General features: G+C 40.7%; 1 protein-coding gene across 2 annotated transcripts in view; it reads left to right on the forward strand.

Moving 5' to 3' along the window:
• LOC128663505 (TLC domain-containing protein 4-A) overlaps positions 1 to 20,990 on the forward strand; it is an 87,305-nt gene that overhangs the window by 52,926 nt on the left and 13,389 nt on the right. For both annotated transcript variants that reach the window (XM_053717860.1, XM_053717859.1), the window contains exons 5-6: positions 5,848 to 5,942; positions 9,039 to 9,112. In XM_053717860.1, the coding sequence (XP_053573835.1) occupies positions 5,848 to 5,942; positions 9,039 to 9,112 (169 nt within the window). The remainder of the gene's footprint in view (positions 1 to 5,847; positions 5,943 to 9,038; positions 9,113 to 20,990) is intronic.

The raw sequence follows: 20,990 nt of genomic DNA on the forward strand, positions 1-20,990 counted from the left end.
ATTGCTCAAAATCATCCAATGTTTTTGGTATAGTATAAGTCTGGTCCCACCCAGATTACTTGTGGACTTCAAATCTTGCGTGTTAGTTCCCAGGAGTAATGGATCGTGGACTCTCATCACTGTTATGAAAGAAATGATAATTTATGCTTACCAGATAAATTTGTTTTTTTCTTGGTTGTGAAAGTCTATGAGCCCCCGCACAATTTTTTTCTATTGTGATTGTTTTTTTGTTTTTCTTCTGGCAGCAGTTTGAGTGTGCACCTCCTTTTTGTTGCTCTAGTTTTCTTTTCCTATCATCTTCTTTTCTAGCCTGGCTTTATGTGAGACAAGTTTACAGTAAGGTGGAAGGGGTTTTAAGGGCTCTTGGAGTTTTGGGATCTTTCCCTCCTCCTAGTGTCCTAGTTGTCTAAAGTATAAATCCCATGAGTAATAGATTGTGGACTCTTACTACCATGAAATTAATTTATCAGGTAGGAATATATTATATTTGTAATGCCCTTGTCAGCTATGTGGTATAAAAACTGCCTAACTACCAACTCACTCTAACAATTATGAGAGACAAAGGGATAGAGGGCCTTGTCAACAGTTGCACTGTTGTAAGTCTGTTCTCTTGAAGGTGATCTACAAATTAATTAGGCTTGTAGGCTTACATGCTAAGGGGGTTCATGGGGATGACAAAAGGAGGAGAGGAACTAAGATAAGAAAATGTTAGTGTATATTGTCTGCATCCCTGAACAGTAGAGCTTTAAAGAGCGATTGAAAGTTTGAAAACTAGGGGAGAGTCTTGAGGAGCGAGGCAGAGAGTTCCACAAGATAGGGGCCAATCTGGAACAATCTTGTAGACTGGAATGTGAGGAGGTAACAAGAGAGGAGGAGAGAAGGAGGTCATGAGTAGAAGGAAGTGGAGGGAGAGTATCTGGAGATGAAGATGGAGATATAGGGGGGACAGTGTTATTGAGAGCTTTGAATGTCAGAGTCAGGAAGCCAGTGAAGGGATTGGCAGAGAGGTGCAGCAAGTGAGGTGCGACGTGTAAGGAAAATCAGCCTGGCAGAGGCATTTATTATGGATTGTAAGGGAGCTAGGGAGGCCAGGTAGGATGGAGTTGCAATAGTAAAGGTGGGAAATAATGAGAGAGTGGATTAAAATCTTAGTTGTGTCTTGTGTGAGGAATTTGGTGAATTTTGGAGATATTTTTTAAGGTGGAGGCTTTGGTTTATCCATTTCAGGATTTACAGTTTTGAGTACATGGGTTATGTACATACCACTACATCTTGGAGGAGAAAATGTGTTTTCTTTCCTTTATGGTATTCTGTATGCATGGACCTCCTACAATGAATATAAACTAACCCAGTGTAGCAATTCCAGAAAACGGTGGGCATAGCCTATCTAACTAACCAGGAACATGAATGCCACCAGGCCCTTTGAGGGGTGTATCCCTGGATTTGTCTGCTATATTAAACTCTTTAACTGTTTCAAAATTATTATTATTTTTTAAATGCTTGTAAGCAGATTGTTGCAGGGGGATAAAAGTACAAAAAGAAAATGCCCTCATATGTTACAGAATTTTATTATTGCACTATTGTGTGCATATAATTATGTGTATAACCACTGCAAAAGGGTTAAACACATAGTTAAATGCAGCTCCAAGCTAGCAATGCAATGGTGTGCCAATGACAAAAGACATGTGTGTGTGTAGCCAACAGTCACCAGCTAGCTTCTAGTACTGCATTGCTACTGCTGGAGATGTGTACATGGGCTTTTCAACCAAGGATACCAAAAGAACAAAGTACATTCCTATCCCTTTAACTGTACCATGTATGTATACACACATTTAAAGCAACATTTATTCTTGACTAAGACGGCACAGTGAGTGTGCTCTTGTTCCACTGTCTGGGACAGTATGGCTTTGATATTAGGGGGTGACTGATGGTGGTGTGTGGGCAAGCACCAGAAAAGGTACTAACCAACTGAGAAAACTATTATAATACACATACTATTGAATGCGTAAAAAGCATTATTTAATGTTTCTTTATTTAAAAGGCGGGAAATTGAATGATAAATATTAAAAACCTTTTTAAAGTTAAAATTTAGGTTCTCTCTCAAACTTAGAAAGCTCAGATTTTCACATTTCCCTGCACTCTCCACAACTCCAGAATAATATGGATTCAGGAACATATCAGACTGAGTTGCTTAAAAACACTGTGCCATATTGATACTGCATTCACAGTGCGCTTAAAATGTTTCTGCCAACATAGAATATTGTCACTATTACTTCTTCATAACTCCCAATATTTGACAAAATTGTGCCTGGCTTTGGAACCAGATCTGCAGGGGTGCCAGACAGAGCAAAATCTGTCTATGGGATCCAGGCATGGATATATGGGTGAAACTTGGACAATCCTAGAATGTTCCCTAGTTCCTCGTAGAAGAAATAGGGATAGTGAAACAAACTGTGGGACAATTGGGAGGTTTGCTTCCCGAATGCATTGTCTCTTTTTATTATGGATATTATTTCATAATATTCCTGTTTTTCATGTATATGTCTAATTTTTTTTCGTACTATGTTAATTGTTCTAGCACTTTTTCTAAACCGTCTTAATGTGTAACTTCCACTTTTTAATAATGAGCAAGAAAGAGAATTAATTTGAATTTAATACTTAAATAAATTTTCTTTACTTTTTTTTTAATATATATCCATAAAAGCATTAAGCAAAATGATCCCTTGTTTAGTATCTATAGATTAATTACTACAGTCTCTCATAAACAAAAATAATTAGGTGTGAGAAACAAGTGGAATGTATTGTGACATTGTCTGCAGGCAGAAATAAGCTTATTCTAATAATATTTCTATAAATAAAAAATTAATTCAAAATGTAACCAAATACATTTATTGATTATATTTGCTTCATATGCCATATAATTTGCTTTTGGTTATTATATTCATACAACACAAGAGGGCGCTCTTGGATAGAATCTGTGGGCACATACTTGATGACTACTCATTGTACTTGGTATCTGGAAATCTATGTCAGTTATTTTAACAGGGTGTTTCTCTGATAAACTTTATACTACAATGTATAACTGAAAAAATAGTCAGAAAGAAAAGTGTTGGGCCATCCACACACTTTTTAGGAGCTTGACAAAGACATATATATATATATATATATATATATATATATATATATATATATATATATATATATATATATATATATATATATATATATATATATATATATATATATATATATATATATATATATAATTTGTAGAATACACAAACGAACAAGATCAAGGACTCACATGGAGAAAAAAAATGCTTCTAAAGAACAGACTCAAATAATGTCTTACGCATTTCAGCCTTTTTCATGCCTTAATCATATTCTAAAAATAGAATAAACAGACAAATTAGCAAATAGAAGTACAGTTGTAGTTGTGACTAAATGGTTCCTATGATTTGGCAAGGATACCCCTAAGGTTTTATATCTATATGATAAACACATCAGACCTCTAATGAGTCTGTACACAATCCAGTAATCCTTCACTTCACAACTGTAGTAATAAAGGGCTGTCCATAGAGAAAATTAAGTCTAGGCTGGGAAGCAGACATTACAGGCAGAAACTGGTAAATTAGCAGGGCAAGTAAACGCAAGCATGACATGAGGCTGAAAAACATAGAGCAAAGAGCCTAAAATAAGCTACATAAATAAGGAAAACTGCAAAGGAAAATAAATACACAAGGAAAGGGGAGAGGGTAAGAAATAGGCAGAGAGAACGAATGACTGAGAGACATACAGATAGAGGAATAGACAGAGAAGGAGAAAACCGCAAGACGTGCACATAAATGGTGCAGTATAGAAAGGGGCGCAGAAATGGTGCAGTCTAGAAAGGGGCAGAGAAATGGTATGGTATAGTAAGGGGCAGAGAAATGGGGCAGTCCAGAAAGCGGCAGAGAAATGGTGTGGTCTTGAAAGGGCAGAGAAATGGTGCGGTCTAGAAAGGGGCACAGAAATGGTTAGGTATAGTAAGGAGCAGAGAAATGGTGCGGTCTAGAACGGGGCAGAGAAATGGTGCGGCATAGAAAGGGGCACAGAAATGGTGCGGTCTAGAACGGGGCAGAGAAATGGTGCTGTCTAGAAAGGGGCAGAGAAATGGTGTGGTATAGAAAGGGGCACAGAAAAGGTGTGGTATAGTAAGGAGCAGAGAAATGGTGCGGTCTAGAATGGGGCAGAGAAATGGTGTGGTATAGAAAGGGGCACAGAAAAGGTGTGGTATAGTAAGGAGCAGAGAAATGGTGCGGTCTAGAATGGGGCAGAGAAATGGTGTGGTATAGAAAGGGGCAGAGAAATGGTGCTGTCTAGAAAGGGGCAGAGAAATGGTGTGGTATAGAAAGGGGCAGAGAAATGGTGTGGTATAGAAAGGGGCAGAGAAATGGTGCGGTAAAGAAAGGGGCAGATAAATGGTGCGGTAAAGAAAGGGGCAGAGAAATGGTGCGGTAAAGAAAGGGGCAGAGAAATGGTGCGGTCTAGAAAGGGGCAGAGGAATGGGGCTGTCTAAAAAGGGGCAGTGAAATGGTGTATTCTATAAAGGGGCAGAGAAATAGTGCAGTCTATAAAGGGGCAGAGAAATGTTGCGGTCTAGAAAGGGGCAGAGAAATGGTGCGGTCTAGAAAGGGGCAGAGAAATGGTGCGGTCTAGAAAGGGGCAGAGAAATGGAGCGGTCTAGAAAGGGGCAGAGAAATGGTGAGGTATAGAAAGGGGCACAGAAGTGGTGCGGTATAGAAAGAGGCAGAAGAATGGTGAGGTATAGAAAGGGGCAGAGAAATGGTGAAGTATAGAAAGGGGCAGAGAAATGGTGAAGAATAGAACGGGGCAGAGAGGAATGGTGTGGTATAGAAAGAGGCAGAAGAATGGTGCAGTATTGAAAGGGGGAGAGAGGAATGGTGTGGTATAGAAAGAGGCAGAAGAATGGTGCAGTATTGAAAGGGGGAGAGAGGAATGGTGTGGTATAGAAAGGGGCAGAGGAATGGTGCGGTAAAGAAAGGGGGAGAAGATTGGTGAGGTATAGAAAGGGTCACAGAAATGGTTCAGTATAGAAAGGGGCAGAGGAATGGTGAGGTATAGAAAGGGGCAGAGACATTAAAATCTCATCAAATGTGTTAGATCTTATCCACCCATGTATACCTGGTAGTATATCACAATTTATATTTCTTTTTGAACTTGAATGCATTTTATAAATAAGGAAATAATATAAATAAGCAAAGCAACAAAGGACTAAACCATTAACAGTGCAAATTAGACCTAGAAATAAGGCATCATTAAAAGGAAATGTTTTATCATTTCATAATGCCATTCCTCAGGGCAAACTAACAGAGTGGATTTTCAGAATTACCTTGTGTGAGAGCAGGTTACTAGAGATATGCATTCGGCAGTTTTTTTCACTGCCGAATGCGGAACTAGGTGGCTGCTTTTAGTTTTCGGCTCTTTTCAGGGAACGAATATCCTCTTGTGCAAGTGAAACACAATAAGATCTGTGCAAATCCAGATCTTAGTATGTTTCACTTGCACAAGAGGATATTCGTCCCCGAAAACAGATGAATATTGAAAGCAGCCTCCTACTTCCCCAATCGGCAGTGAACAAAACTTCCAAATACACACCTCTATAGGTTACTAATCAGCTAATTATTTAATGTGTGCTCTAGTTTAGATATCCTGAAAATCTGGCCTGTTGGTGTGCCCTGGGGACTGGAATTGATAAACCACAGGCTAGATAATGTACATGCCCTATATATTATGGTTGATCTGTTTATATAAAATAGTAATAATCCTGTGTTTTCCTTATTCTAGACTTGCTGCTTCTCGCTCGCTTCTGGAAAGTGATGAAAGATCCTTATATAGTTTGTCATCACATCGCAGTGCTGTATGCATATGGATATGTGCTGGTACATGATACAATTATAATATGATCTATGTAGCCCTGATATCTTAAGCTTCTTTACAATCATTCTGGCTTATTTAGTTTCACTCTCCGTGGCTGTATATCTGGTCAATGTAACACTGATCTTTCTTTGTTTAAGCAATGCTCTCTGGTCTATTTGCAATACAGTTGAGCCTATATGGCCCTGATCTTGTGAGCTCTGTCTGCAATGCTTTCTGAGTGTCCAATCACATTCTTTCCTTGGCTTTCTGTCCTTGTTGTTCTGAGCTTATGGTTATATGTTTGCATTGCATTACGGTCCATGTAATTCTGATCCTTGGCTTAGATTTGTGCATACTGCTCCTATTTCCTTATTGGCTTTCAGGCAGTACACTCATATAGGGAATGCCTTGCCAGGAAAAACAAATCATACCCAAAATAAAAAGAGTGCCCCCTCTGTACTTTTTTACTTTTCGTACAACCTTATGTAGACTAGATGCAGAAATGAGGGGTTTATCCCTTAGAAATGTAAAATAAGAATGTTTCTATCTAGACACTAATGGCACAAGTGGTCTTTCACATTGGTTTCTTGTAGATGAGTCTTGTAAAGTGCTTGTGCACAACAGTGGTCTGTTGTAGCCTTTGGTGCTGTGTGCTATGTAACCTTCCTGTTCTGTATTGTCTTCACCTGCTTTTAAGATTTTTTTTTTTTATTATTATTATTATTATTATTGAAAGGAGTGTTTATTTGTTTTACAGACGACTGACTGTGTAGAAGAGTAAATAGAATCTTTCAAATATTGAAAGGCATCACTTCCTCTGAATATTCTAACACTGACGTCCCTTTCCCTTTTGGTAGTGTTGCAATTGAGTATTTCTTCTCAAAGGCATATGAGATGTAACAATTAGAAAACAATCACCCTCCAGAAGTTAGAATTTCTAGTTGATGACAGCTCTTTGAAATCTGCAGTAGCTTCTATTTGTGTGAGCAGATCATTAAGTTATTTGCTGACTCACTCGCATAGCCCAGATTGTCCAATAAATGCAACAATTCCCTTAATTTATTTTTTCTGTATTAGATTTTATATTGGTATGCCTGTCAGAAAAAAGCAGCCAGCTGCGGTTTAAGAAGGCACTCAAAGTGACTAAGGATCTGCCTTTCAATGAAATGCCAAGTACTTTGGCAGTGCAGTACCAGATACCCAAGTATACTGATTTTGTGTGTTGTGTCCTTTCTACATAGGACTTGTACACTATCACTTTTCAGGTGATTGATTGAGGACTCACCCTCCAGAGGTCTTGAGGTTGCATTGGAATACAAAGCAAAGATGTCTTTAGTACCTCAGATTTGTAAGAATATCATCCTAATGTTTCTGCTGCTTTCATTTCGAGCATATGTAAATGCGTTCCCAGATATTCCTGGCACCAAATTATTTTGGCTGACAACCATAGTGGTTGCTTGCTAGCTCAGGACTATGCTGTCACAACATTTCTCCAGATTGAACATCAAAGAGCACCATCAGTGTGATTACACTAGAGGTTAAATATGTATAAACAGGTCTTTCTAGGAATGATGATCTGAGAAACCAGTCAAAGATCTGAGAATGTAGCCCCTTCATATGACACATGACCAGGAATGGAAGAGGTAATCAGTATCACTATTTACATGGATTGTTGAATTTCCATAGGGTAAGTTCAACCTAGTGACTTGCTTGATATTTAGATATTTACTTTGAGCAGAAGAACTTGAACCATGAGAGAATCCAAAATCAAATTTGGAAGGATCCAGTTTGACTTGCCTAGCCTTACTCAATGGTCACAAAAGTAAAGGTTGAGAGTTTGATGGTAATGATTTGCAATTGGTAAATCTTTTTGTTTTAGCTGTATACTTCAGAAGTCAGTTGGGCAGTAGCTCAGGTAGATGTTAATGTTGCAAGAAGGAAATCTAAGTGCCTATGTCTCCATTCACTGTTTCTATGCTCCAGAAGTAGTAGATGCCTGAATTATTTATGGTAGATTAAGTTCTCATACATTTTTACTTCTTGTTTTGTGATTCTAAGGTACAGAAATTTGCATTTCTTTTTTTAGTTCAGGAAGATATAGTACCAATTGCTAAGACATTTTTAGACAGAGCCATCAATAAAGCTAACCTAAAGAAGAGATACATTGATTGAAGCACTAGCAGTTCCTTAACTGGAACCTTACTAAATTGATGTTTCCTCATTTGGCGCTATCAAGTAGTTTTTTTTGCTTTTCATCCTGTAGCTATTCATTCTGCCTTCAGAATGTTGCTGTAATTCAGCTATATTTTTCCATTGTTATTAAAATGTAGCTCTGCATATTTTTACACAATCGTCCCGTGACAAAGAGAAGAACCCGTACAGGATGCTAACAAATATTAGTTTTTCTGCCTGTTTGTCTTGTATCAACGATAGGTTAGAAGTCTACTATATCCTTCTGAATAAGGCATACTGTTCAGTTGATTTACAAGAAGTTGGTGATGGACAGGTTAGATCAGCACTATTATTTTATTAAAGTGAGAAGTTACTGGGTCATTATTTTAGTGCTCATTGTAGCAGACATGGCCTATCTCTCTGTATGTGCTGCCTTGGAAGATTTCATGGACATTCAGTTTATGTAAGTACATATTCTGCTGTATTTACAATGTGTTATGAACTCTGTAGTCCCGGCCCCACTTTGGCCCTAGATTTTACTGTTGTCTGCTTGCTTATTACCCCGGATCACTCTTGCTTTATATTTGATCTACATTCTGGCATGTGTAAGTCCTAATGATATCTCTTTCTGTGCTTGCAATTAATTATGGGGCCTTGGACCTGATATTCATAATACATTATCTGCTCTGTAGTTCTGATTTCTCTGGTGCTATTTCCTGCATTGCATTCTGGTCTGTGTATTTCTGATGTCTGTTTGGCTTTATATGTTTGATTTATACTGGAACCCTGATATGTATTGGATTCCATATTTATACTATATTTGTATTTACCTCCGCGTACTCTATATTTACTATTCTTTCTTGCCCCTGCAGTACTGATTTCTCTGTATCTCTCTCTAATTACAATACATTGTTGTCCCAGGAGTCTTGCTTTTTTTTTCTTTTCAGAATCGTGGTGTACTACCATATTTTGCCAATTTTCGATTAATCTCGGAGCTTTCAACACCTTTTGTGAATCAGAGGTGAGAAAACTATATCAATAGATCAGTTTGATGCTATCTAGTATTGTCTTTTAAATACTGGTCACAACTGCAGATCTAAATTGGGTTTTATGGATTTTCATGGTTATTGTGAGGTGTAAATAGAAGTACTTTGTGTGACCAACATAAGTTCTTCTTAGATAGGAACAGAACATGCAAACACTAATAGATTAATTATTACATTGCATCTTTGCTAATTGTCTTATGTATGAAAGTGTTTGATTTTTTTTCTCCCCAGTTACTTCTCTGTATTTAAGCGACATAAATGTACAAAATGAAAATGCTCTAATGTTTTATATGCAAACAATAGTGCAATAAAAAATGCTCTAACATTAAAGTGATGGTAAACGTTACATATTTTAAAATCAGGTCCGGAATCTAAGCAATATTTTATATGGGACTTTAATTGATCACTTTTAATGAAGATGCGCTGTAATTTACTTTTTAATCTAGCCGTGCCATTCTAATACCCCATGCACAGGCCACCCACATCAAAACTCATATTTTTGTGAACTTACGGTTTGAACTGTTCTCCAATCAGCGCTCTAACTTAAAAAAAAAAGTGCTGTAGAGCTAGAGCACCAATTGGAGAACAGTTCAAACCGTTAGCTCACAAAAATGATGAGTTTTGAAATGGGTGTTCGGAGCGCGGGTATTTGAATTGCACGGCTAGATTAAAAAGTAAGTTACAGCGCATGTTCATTAGAAGTTATCAATTAAAGTCCATCTAAAATATTGCTTATATTCCGGACCTGATTTTAAAACATGTCAAGTAATGCACTACTGGGTCCTAGCTGAACACATTTTGTGAGCCAATGGTGAGAACCAAATTAATGTAGCCACCAATCACCAGCAAGCTCCCAGTAGTGCATTGCTGCTCTTGAACCTACCTAGGTATGCTTTTCAACACAGGGGAGGCCAAGAGAACAGTTTGATATTTATAGAATTCCATAGCACTGGGTACAGATATGGGGGTATACAATGACAAGGATTTGTGAGATACAAAAACATAAGACTAAACACATCTAGTACAGGAGGAGGAGGGCCCTGCTCCGAAGAGCTCACAGTTGACAGGTTGAGGGAGCAGACATAAGGTTTGGGGTTGCTTGTCGCAGTGATATAAGGCAGTTTTAGATTTATTTTGGGTTGGATGAAAAACAGAGGATAGAATCCAGAATTTTTATTGTTTAAAAAGATAATCCCTTTTATTACCAATTCCCCAGTTTTGCATAACTAACACGATTATATTAATATTTCCTTCTTAATACAGGGAGAGTCCACAGCTGCATTCCTTACTTGTGGGAAATACTGAACCTGGCCACCAGGAGGAGGCAAAGACACCCCAGCCAAAGGCTTAAAGTGAAAGTAAATCCTAGCGTTTTACAAGCACTAGGATTTACTATTGAAACAAATAAAGGGCACTTTCATACAAGATACTTCATGTAGAAAGCTCCTTTATTTTATTCAATCAATCGCCGCTCTTAGCTCCTACAGCAGCGCAAGGCTAAAACATTTTTGGGCTAAGAGGTGATGTTTTCACCTCTTAGCCAATAGCTGTGCGGTAAATCCGGCTCCCATGGGCACCAAGCTGGATTTACCGCCAAATATTTTTTTAGCCTTGGGCTGCTGTAGGAGCTAAGAGTGGCGATCGATTGAATCAAATAAAGGAGCTTTCTACATGAGGTATCTTATACTTCATGAATGAAAGTGCCCTTTATTTGTCTCAATAGTAAATCCCCCACTTCCCTCATCCCCCAGTCATTCTTTGCCTTTCGTTACAGGAGGTTGGCAGAGAAGTGTCGGAGTAGTTCCTTAGAAAGGGTATCTACCCTTCGATATGGGACTGGTGTTTTAAGTAGTCTTGTCAGTCTCTCAGTGAGAGCATTGATGAAAGATAGAATCTGGAGATGCAGGGAGAGTTTTTCTGCGAACCCATCCAGACTCATATTTACAGCTACTAAGCAATCGGAGTTAACAAGTTTAGCTGCCTGCTTTTCCTTACTCAAGTCCATGTCAGAAGCGGTGCTACTGTCTGTCACACTTGAAGGACCGTGTTTCTATTCGATGGCATAGATTCCGGTAAGATCGTTTCATTTTTTACATATATGTTAACGCTAGAAGACATGGTCACAGTGGAACTCCTTTATCTTTATGGAATCAAGGGTTAATATCTCCTGAGGGGCAGGGTCGGCTCCAGAACGAATGAAATGGGGGGGGGAGGCATTTTTTTTCACGAGGGGGCACACATTTACAAAGCATGTATGAGAGTCAAAATAAGAGTAGATCTACATATTCTGCAGTAAAGTGTAGCTTCTGGCCGGCTTATCCCCCACTATTAACATTTGGAGAATATGTGCTAAATCACTTGGTAAAAGAAGAAAGTCTAAATCCTATGCAGTGCACTAAAACAGAGCCATTAAACTTGAGACCCCCAGTGCAATAGCTCTTTAAAAAAAAAATCATTCCTTAATCACCATGATTCAAAACCCTTAAACTCATTCTCAAATCTTAATCATGTCCTCTAAACAGCCATGCACCCCAAACCCACCAATGCAATTAACTCCTTTGTTTGCAATAGCAGTGAGGATACTAGGTTTTCAGGTACTGGTAATTATGTAGATTAGATTTAGCTATACCTGTTTCGCAATAACTAATGGATATCAGGCTACCTAATACAACCTATGTACTGTGAACCTATAAGAATATGATTGTATCATTTAAATATAAGTCTATAAATGGCTACCGGCTTCTATCGACGCCTCAAAAGTATTCTGTGATCTTAGGCCCTGCCTAAGATCACAGATACAATCATATTCTTATCATGGTCTATTTTTTAAGAAAATGAGTAACTCACGATAGCTAGGTAAAATTAATAGGGTTAAAGACAAGTCCAAAAAGTCTCTAATTAACCTCCAATTCCAAATAAGAGGTTAAGACACGGAGCTCCTTGCAGATGCGTGATGCGACCTCACAGTTCGGCAGCTAACTCCACCCCCAGCATGCAGCATTACATAGCAATTCATTATTTTATTCATTATTTTTAAAGCATAAGATCATATCAATATTTTTTGAGAGGGCACAGCATTCCATTTGGGTGGGCATTGCCCCCTCCCCCTTGGAGCCGACCCTGCTGAGGGGGATTGTTGAACAGTGGGGTGTTAATCATATTTGTTTATGTGATTTATGCTGCTTCTATGTGTGAGATGTTTTGGGCTCATAGGTTGATATGGAACGTACAGGTTGCTCCTTTACTTTGAGAGCTGCGCAGTTTTATTAAGCTTGGCACGCTTTTCCTTTAGCAGGGGAGGTCCTGAATTGCGCACTGGGTGACCGGGAGTGGTAACGGTTTCCCTTTCCTATTCCTGACCGAGTGACTACGGAAAGGAGCAAGTTTTCTCTATACTGTCTGGGTCATAGGAGGTGGTGAGTGCCCCAGCCATTGGGGGTATAGGTGCCGGTTGTTTTTTTTCTTTGATTTAAATAAGGTTACCTAGTATTGGAAGTGATCCCTCTATGACAGAATTCGATACCTATGTATATTGTGAGGAGGCTCGGGTAGTCCAGCCCTCTCAATTATGTTCCTTATGCCGCAACAGGGTGTTTTCATCAACCAATGTTGAGATATTAGATGCCACTGAGCCTTCCGCCTCTGAGGACTTTTCGTCCCGTGAAGTGTGTCCCCTACATTCATCTGATCCTACACATTCAGCTTCCACTTGCACCACTAATCCTGCACCTGGAGGGGGCCTTTTTCCACCAGATGTTACTGCGCAGTTCCGTATGGCGATGTCTGCGGCCTTAGCCACTTTGCCTCGTGTAGCTACACGCAAACGAAGAGTTAATCCATGCACTCCCGCCCTGGGAGCATAGTTTAAATTGACGGTTGTATCCGATCAGTCATCTGAGGATGCGGTTCTCTCTGAGGCTTCAGAGTACGGACCTTCTGGGTCGGAGCATGCTGCTTCTATTTCTCCGGCAGAGGAAAATTTTCGCTTTTAGATTTAAAGTAGCACGCCTGCGCTTCCTTCTATGAGAAGTTTTGGCGATATTAGAGATTCCTAGTACTGATCTGTCAGTCGAATCTCAGAGAACTAAATCAGGGCGACTTTGATTAAGGCGGGTGGGGAAGGATAGAGATCTTCTTCACTTTCATCTATATTCCCTTTTAAGATTCCTTGTTCCGGGCTATTTAGGGGGGTTGCGTCGTTGCCCATCCCTACTTGGCTAACACTTTTTATGAAGATGTTTCATCACATGGGATATTTATTTACTGACGACTTAGAGACTTTCTATTGAAGCATCTCTGTCTCGATTCGAGGTGAGGGTTCCCTCGATATTTTCGAGAAAGTATTAAGACCTTGGAGCTTATAATTCTTTTATCTGTGTATTTCACAGATTACTAGCCCCAAAGCTAGGGCTTCAGGTTTTTCCTGTTCAGGACTTGAATCGCTCTGACAGATATGGCTTTTGAATCTAATCTTCTGCTTGAGGGAAAGATTTAATTTGATTCCGCTATTCTGCAGTTTTACCATTTGATAAGAAAACAAATCTGAGAGACAAATTTTATTCTTTTAGTGCGCTTAAAGCCAAGCCTCAGAGACCTCCGCTAAGCCTGAGCAATCCAAGTGTTTTTGGAAGCCGACTCAGTCCTGGAATAAATCCAAGCAAAGCAGAGGCCCGCCAAACCTAGGTTTGCAGAAGGGGCAAGGCCCAGGTCCTATATTGGATCGCGTTGGGGACAGACTATCGCTCTTTTCAGATGCTTGTTTCAGGGACTTACAGGATCCATGGGTCTTAAAGGTCATAGCTAGGCTTCAAATCTTAGCCCTCTTGACCCTGTCTTCCAGACAGAGAGAGGGAAGCCACTTCAGGTGGGTGTGGGTTTTGTTCTCCTTTGGAGTCATTGTCCCGGTGCCTATCGTAGAGCTAGGTTTGAAATATTATTCAAACAGTTTTGTTTGTGGTCCCACAGAGGGAAGGACTCCTGTATATTTGGGTCCTAAAGTACTTAAGCAAGCTTATCATGTCTCCTCATTCCAGAGGGAGACTATAAGGTCCACTCTACCCTTGGTACGGGAAGAGCAGTGCAGGACCACTGTTGAGGAGGGATATCATACTTTTTCATTCCTCCTAAGGGAACATTTCCGGTTCCTAAGGTTGACGTTTCTGGACCAGCACTTCCAGTACATTGCTTCTCCATTTTGGTCTCGCTACTGCTTCTAGGGCCTTTTAGGAATCTAGGAATTCTTTGGCAGTTGCCAGAATTCAGATCTAGCAGTAGCTTCCCTTGTCTAGACGATTCTGGTTCAAATCGTCATCATCTTGTCTGATAGAGGAAATCCCTAATGGTCTTCTGTCTTCCTCATTCCTCAGGGATGGAAGAATATCTAGACCAGAGTTCTCTGGTGTAAGGCACCAGGGTGGGTTCCTGGATGCTATTTTAGTCTTCATAGACATGAGGACATTTCTATCGGACTTGTGAAGTTATGAGTTAGCTTCATCAGGTCGTGCCCTCCAGACCTCCTTCAGGCTATCGCTGGCTCTGTGTTTGGTGGTGGTAATTTGTCATGTGGTCCATCTTGGACTTCACTCCTTTTGCCAGGTCTCATCTCACCCGAGGCTCGGTGTTTGCTGAGGCAGTGGAGCTGCGCTTTTTTCGAATCTGTTTTAACAGATTTACCTGGACTACTGGTTGAGAGAATCGCTCTCTAGTGTCTTTGTCCTGATCCCCTTGTCCTGAGGGACATCTTTCTTAAATCATCCGGGGCGAATTTGAATTTGATCGCAAGTCCGTCAGGATGGTGAGGGCGTGCCAAGAGGGCATGGTGCTCGTGGACTCAGGAAGTTTCCCTCCCGATTCACTTTATGGATCTTCAGGTACTCTTTTTGCTCTGAGGGTTTAGACTACTGGGTTAGTCCCAGTTTATAGATTCTAGTAAGTCTTACTCTCGGTGGCTTAGTTCTCCATCTGAGGGGAACGAGAGACTCCCTAGTGATGAGGGTAGTATCTCGGGCTTGGTAGTGGGCAGAGGCCAACTACTGCTCGCTATCAGCAATCCACTCTATGGGTGTGGTCCTCCGGGATGGATGTTCTTTACAGACATTCCCATTATCTGGGGATAAGGTCTTCATCTGAGGGATTTTCGGACATTTGGAACTGGAAGGGACGCCGGATGAAAGTCTCAGGACGTCCAGTCTCAATACCAATTTATCCACAGATGGGTTGTGGTTTGGGATCCTCAGGCAGAGCTAATGGATACATTAGCGGTGCCTTGGAGTTTCAAAACAATTTTTCTTGTTCTGCCTTATCACTCCTTTCTCGGGTGGTGGCTTGAAACTAGTAGGAGCAGGCGTCAGTGATACTGATTGCTCCATCGCGACCGCGAAGGTTGTGGTTCACGGTTTAGTGGGGATGTCATGTTCCCATCCATGAGGGTTACCTTGTCGTGGGGATCTACTGGAACAAAGCCCCTTTTACCTCATCAGATCTTAATTATCTGAGGCGGACTGCATGGAGATTGATGCTTAGTCTTAGCCAAGAGAGGGTTTTCTGAGGGTTTCCTCTCCTTCAAGCGAGTAAGCCGGTTCTTTGTCATCTATCATAAAGTGTAGAGGACCTCCTTTTTCTGTGAAGAGCGTGGTTCATCCTGGCAAACTTTTCAAGTCTGCCAGGATTCTTTCCTTCCTCCAGGATGGTCTGGAGAAGGGCCTCTTAGCTAGTTCCTTGTTGGGACAGTTTTAGCCCTGTCTTCCGGATGTACAGTTTTTGTTTAGGCTCTGACTACGATCTGGCCGGTGTGTCAATCTGATGCTCCTCCTTGGAGCTTAGATCTTGTTCTTAAGGTTTTGCATCAGGCTACTTTTGAACCTATGCACGAGGTTGACATTAAGTTGTTATCTTGGAAGATTCCTTCCGTCTAATACTGCTTCTGCGAAGTCTCTGAGATTGCGGTCTTGCAGTGCAACTCTCCTTATCTAGTGTTCCACGATAATAAGGCTGTTCTACGAACTAAATTAGGATTTTCTCTCAGGTCGTGTCAAATCACAACTTCAATCAAGTAATTGTGGTTCCTCTTTTATGTCCTATTCCTTCTTCTTCAAAGAAAAGTTTACTACATATTATGGATTCGTACCTTGAAGTTCTATATTCAGGTTACCTAGGAATAGACAGATTTTTTTTTCTCTGTTTGTTATCTATCTGGGAAGTGTAAGGGAAAAGGCATATTCAACTTCCTTATCTTTTAGTTGAGAAGTATCATCCACTTGGCATATGAGACAGCGGGACACAAGCCTCCTCAGAGGATTGCGACTCATTCTACAAGAGCAGTGACGTCCTCTTGGGTATTCTAAAATGAGGTCTCTATGGATCAGATTGGTAGGGCGGCTACCTGGCCCTCCTTACATTCTTTTTCCAAAATTTTTAACAAGCTTTTGCTTATATTGAAGCAGCCTTCGGGAGAAAGGGTTTTGTAGGCTGTGGTGCCCTCAGATGGGGGCCGCCTCTCCTTTTTGCCCTCCCGTTAGCATTCAGTGTCCTCTAGAGCTTGGGTATAATTTCCCAAAAGTAAGGAATGCAGCTGTGGACTCTCCCTGTATTAAGAAGGAAAACATAAATTATGCTTAATAATTTCCTTTCCTACTGTTCAGGGAGAGTCCATAGCTCCCGTCCTTGATCACCGATGGGCGGCACTAAGTTTTAACTTGTTCTTCTGGCACCTTTTTCACCCTGATATTTCTCCTACTGTTCCTTGTTCCCTTGGCAGAATGACTGGGGGATGAGGGAAGTGGGGGAGGTATTTAAGCCTTTGGCTGGGTTGTCTTTGCCTCCTCCAGGTTCAGTATTTCCCACAAGTAAGGAATGCAGCTGTGGACTCTCCCTGTATAGAAGGAAAGGAAATTATCTGGTAAGCATAATTTGTTATTTTTTACCTCTGTGAATATCTTGTATCTAAGCCACTGCAGACTGCTCCCTTATTTCAGTTCTTTTGACAGTCTTGCATTTTAGCCAATCGGTGTTGACTAATAAATAACTCAAAGTGAGTGAGCACAATGTTATCTATGTGGCGCACATGAACTAGTGCTGTCTAGCAGTGAAAAACTCTCAAAATGCACTGAGATAAGGCGGCCTTCAAGGGCTTATAAATTAGCATATGAGATTACCGACTATTAGTTTTCAACAAAGAATAATAAGAGAACAAAGCAAATTTTTATATAAAAGTAAATTGGAAAGTTGTTTAAAATTGCATGCTCTAAATCATGTAAACAACTGTGACCTTAGTCACTAGAGGGCGCTAAAACTATCAGTATAATATGACGGGAATAGATAGCCTCCCAATGTGGGAGACAAGCTGCACCTCTTAATACCAAAATTTGGAATAAGAACTGGAATATGAGTATGATAAACACACAAGAGGGCGCTATAACAACTGAGTGGTGGAATACAAAAGATTATTAGTGATAAAGACAATAACAGACAATATATATGAAAAACTATGAATAGATCATGGACTCTCACCATACAGACGATATAACAAATGATATTCAGTCCCAAATATATGTGCAGTGTTCATATATCCAATGTCCCAATGATGTGAGCAGAACCAGTTGCTGCCGATAATACTGCACTATCCTCCTGTGAATGCCCTCTTCTCTCCTAAATGACCGGAGGCAGATCTATAGGGGTGGAGGGGAAACAGAGGCGACAAATGTGTGTATCCAGTGTGATAATGGACCCCCCTGCACAAGTATGCTATACCCAGGGTACTCACACTTTGACTTAGCACACCAATGTGCTGGTAGGCGCAGACTGGCTGTCACATCTTGAAAAAGCCCCAAGTGAGGGGAGAAACGGTTGATGACTGTGTCTCATTTCCTACAAGAAGAACTACTGCTAAGCTGAACTCCTTTAAGGCTTGTGAACTTGATACAGCCGCCGTGAGAAGTCTTGGATGCGGGAGAGTGATGTAGAGATAACTGGGAGTGGAGAGAGACTTAGGTCAGAGGTTGATCGGGGAGTATTTGGAGATGAGAGAGGAAATATAGTTGGGAGTGAGGCTGTTGAGTGCTTTATAGTTTAGGGTTAATACTTGAGCACGGCAGGATTTTGTCAGTGCTTGAATATGTGGAGTGAATGTGAGTTCAGTGTCCATTGTGATCCTGCGACAGTGGACCTGAGGTGAGGTGTTGAGAATAGAGTCTCCAACTGAAAGAGAAATGTCAGGTGCTGGATACCTTGAAGAGATGGGAATAAGAAGCAGCTCGGATTTAGAGAGATGGAGTTAGAGGTAGTGCGAGGACATCCAAGAGGAAATTTGCAGAGTGACCGGTGCAGGTAACCTGGTTGAGTAAAGAAGAGATATATCAGGAGAGGAACAACAGATGTGGGTATCATCAGCATATAAGTGGTACTGGAACCCAAAGAAGGATAAAAGTTTTCCAAGGGAGGATGTATAGAGAGAAAAAAGCAAGTGACCACAGACAGAGCCTTGTGGTGCTCCAACTGAGAGGCAAAGTGTCAGAAGATATGCTGTTAAAAGAAACTGTAAATGAGTGGTTTGAGAAATATGAAGCAAACCTGAAGAGGGCTGTGTCTCAGATGGCAAATGAATGCAGGATTTTTAAGAAGAGAGGGTGGTCAACTGTGTAGAAAGCAGCAGATTGATCCAGCGCTACGGAATCTGTTGGTGCTCTACAAATAACCGATAATAATAATAATCCAGAAGAATAAGTAAGTAGTAGTGTCCTTTTTCTTTAGCTGATAGCAGATCATTTGTTACTTTCATAGGACGGGTTCTGTTGAGTGCTTAGGGCGGAAACCAGATTGTAGTGAATCAAGTAAGGAGTTAGTTGTGAGAAATTGAGTTAGGCGATTATAGATTAGTCGTTCCAATAATTTGGAGGCAAAGCGAAATAAGGAGACTGCCCCATATTTAGAAGGGGTTGAAGGGCTTTTTGAGGATTGGTTTATTTGAAGCATGCTTGGATGTATCATGGAATCCGTCAGTGGCTCGACAAGCAGAGAGAGAGAGAGAGGAAAGTAACCATGAAGGAATATGGTCAAGTGGACAGGTTGTGAGATGAGCTGAAGATAGGAGTATAAAGAGAGTTTTGGGTGAGTAGGAGGGCTGGGTTTGAGGGTTGTGATGGAGAGATGTATTTTTTTTCTAATTGTGTTGATTTTTATTTTTAAAGTGATCAGCAATAATCTGAGCAGTGAGTTTGGTAGTGGGTGGAGGTGCAGACGGAGGTAGACGGGAGTTAAAGGTTGAGAACAGCATTCTGGGTTTGGATGAGTGAGTTGACACAAAGGGGGGAGAAATAGACTTGTTTGGCCAGGCTGAGGGCAGAGTTGTATGACATGAGGATGAATGTATAATGCAGGAAATTGGCACAGTGGAAATCACTGAAGATAGCGGGTCTGTCGGTGGACATCACTGAAGATAGCGGGTCTGTTTGGTATGCCATGGTTGTCGTTGAGTGCATGATGCATGGCAACAGCGTTGGGTGCAGCTTTAAGTGTTGATTTTTAGTGCAGAATTATACTGTAAGGCCACAAGGTCTGGGCAAGAGAGGTATAAAATGTTGAAGAGTAGAGGTGTCAGTTAAGCAGAAATGTCTCTGAGATCCAAATCATTTAAATTCCTGTAAGGTAGCAGTTTCTTGGGGGGCTTGTGAGGATGCTGCAGGTAGAGTAAGAGAGAAAGTTGGTAGATGGTGGTCCCAGAGAGTAAAAAGGGAGTTAGAGAAGTTGAAAACTGCACAGAGATTATTAGGCCAGGTCGATTAGGTTGCCTTCAAAGTGGGTTGGAGATGTTGTCCACTGGGACAGGCCAAAAGAGGTGGTAAAAGATGGAAGTTTCGATACAGCGGACATGTTAGAATTGTAAATGGGTATGTAGAAGTCCCCTAAGATGAGAGAAGGGACGTTAAAATAAAGAAAGTGTGGGAGCCAGGCTTCAAAGTGGTCTATAAATTGCAATGTTGGGCCAGGAGGCCAATAGATAACAACACGGAGTGCTACAGGGGAGAAGAGAAGGATAGCATTAACTTCAAAAGATAAAAGAGAGGGTGGTAAAGGAATGCAGTCGAAGGTACAGTATGGAGACCGTAGAATGCCTTCTCCCCCTCCTTGTCTGTCTCCTGGCCTGGGAGTGTGACTGAAGTGCAGGCCGCCATAGAGAGGCTATAGCAGTTGTATTAAAGGAGGAGAGCCAAGTTTCTGTGAGGGCTAACAAGTTAAGTGATCGTGAAATTAATAGCTTGTGAATAGAAGTGAGCTTATTGTGTACAGAGCGTGCAAAGGGCACAAGAAAATTGTGGGGTATTAATTAACCAAAGTGCTGTTAATGAGGTTAAGAGGGCTACATGTGCAAGGTTTTGGAGGTGTCAGTCAGGGTAGTGAGAAGAAAGAGGCAGAAGGAAGAGAAGGTAAAGGCAGATAGGAGAAAGTGTAGCATGTTTAACTGAAAGGGGAAATATAGGGAGATTAGAAATAATAAAGTACAAATTTAAAATGTTGGCCACTCCTTTTGTCTAACTCAATGTATAATACACTTAAAACTACACATGCTAGACACAAGCTGCAAATGCCCTGCCAAGCTACGATCTGACAAGCGAGAGGTATCCAGTTTATGGGTAATAGCAATCATATGGTCATAATTGGCATAGGTCATAAATTAAAGCAGGAAAGACACAAGGCCTAAGCAAACAATGGAGATGGCACCTTCCTATTGCAAGTGGAAAACAGACACAGGAAAGTTTTTAAGGTAATACAATAATACCAGAGAAGAGAGCAATAGCAGTTATACTGGGTGAAGCAGAGAGAGAATGTGTTGTTCTGTAGTACATACCTACAGTTGCC

This window comes from Bombina bombina, chromosome 6, assembly GCF_027579735.1.
Source record: "Bombina bombina isolate aBomBom1 chromosome 6, aBomBom1.pri, whole genome shotgun sequence".
Taxonomy (NCBI): domain Eukaryota; kingdom Metazoa; phylum Chordata; class Amphibia; order Anura; family Bombinatoridae; genus Bombina; species Bombina bombina.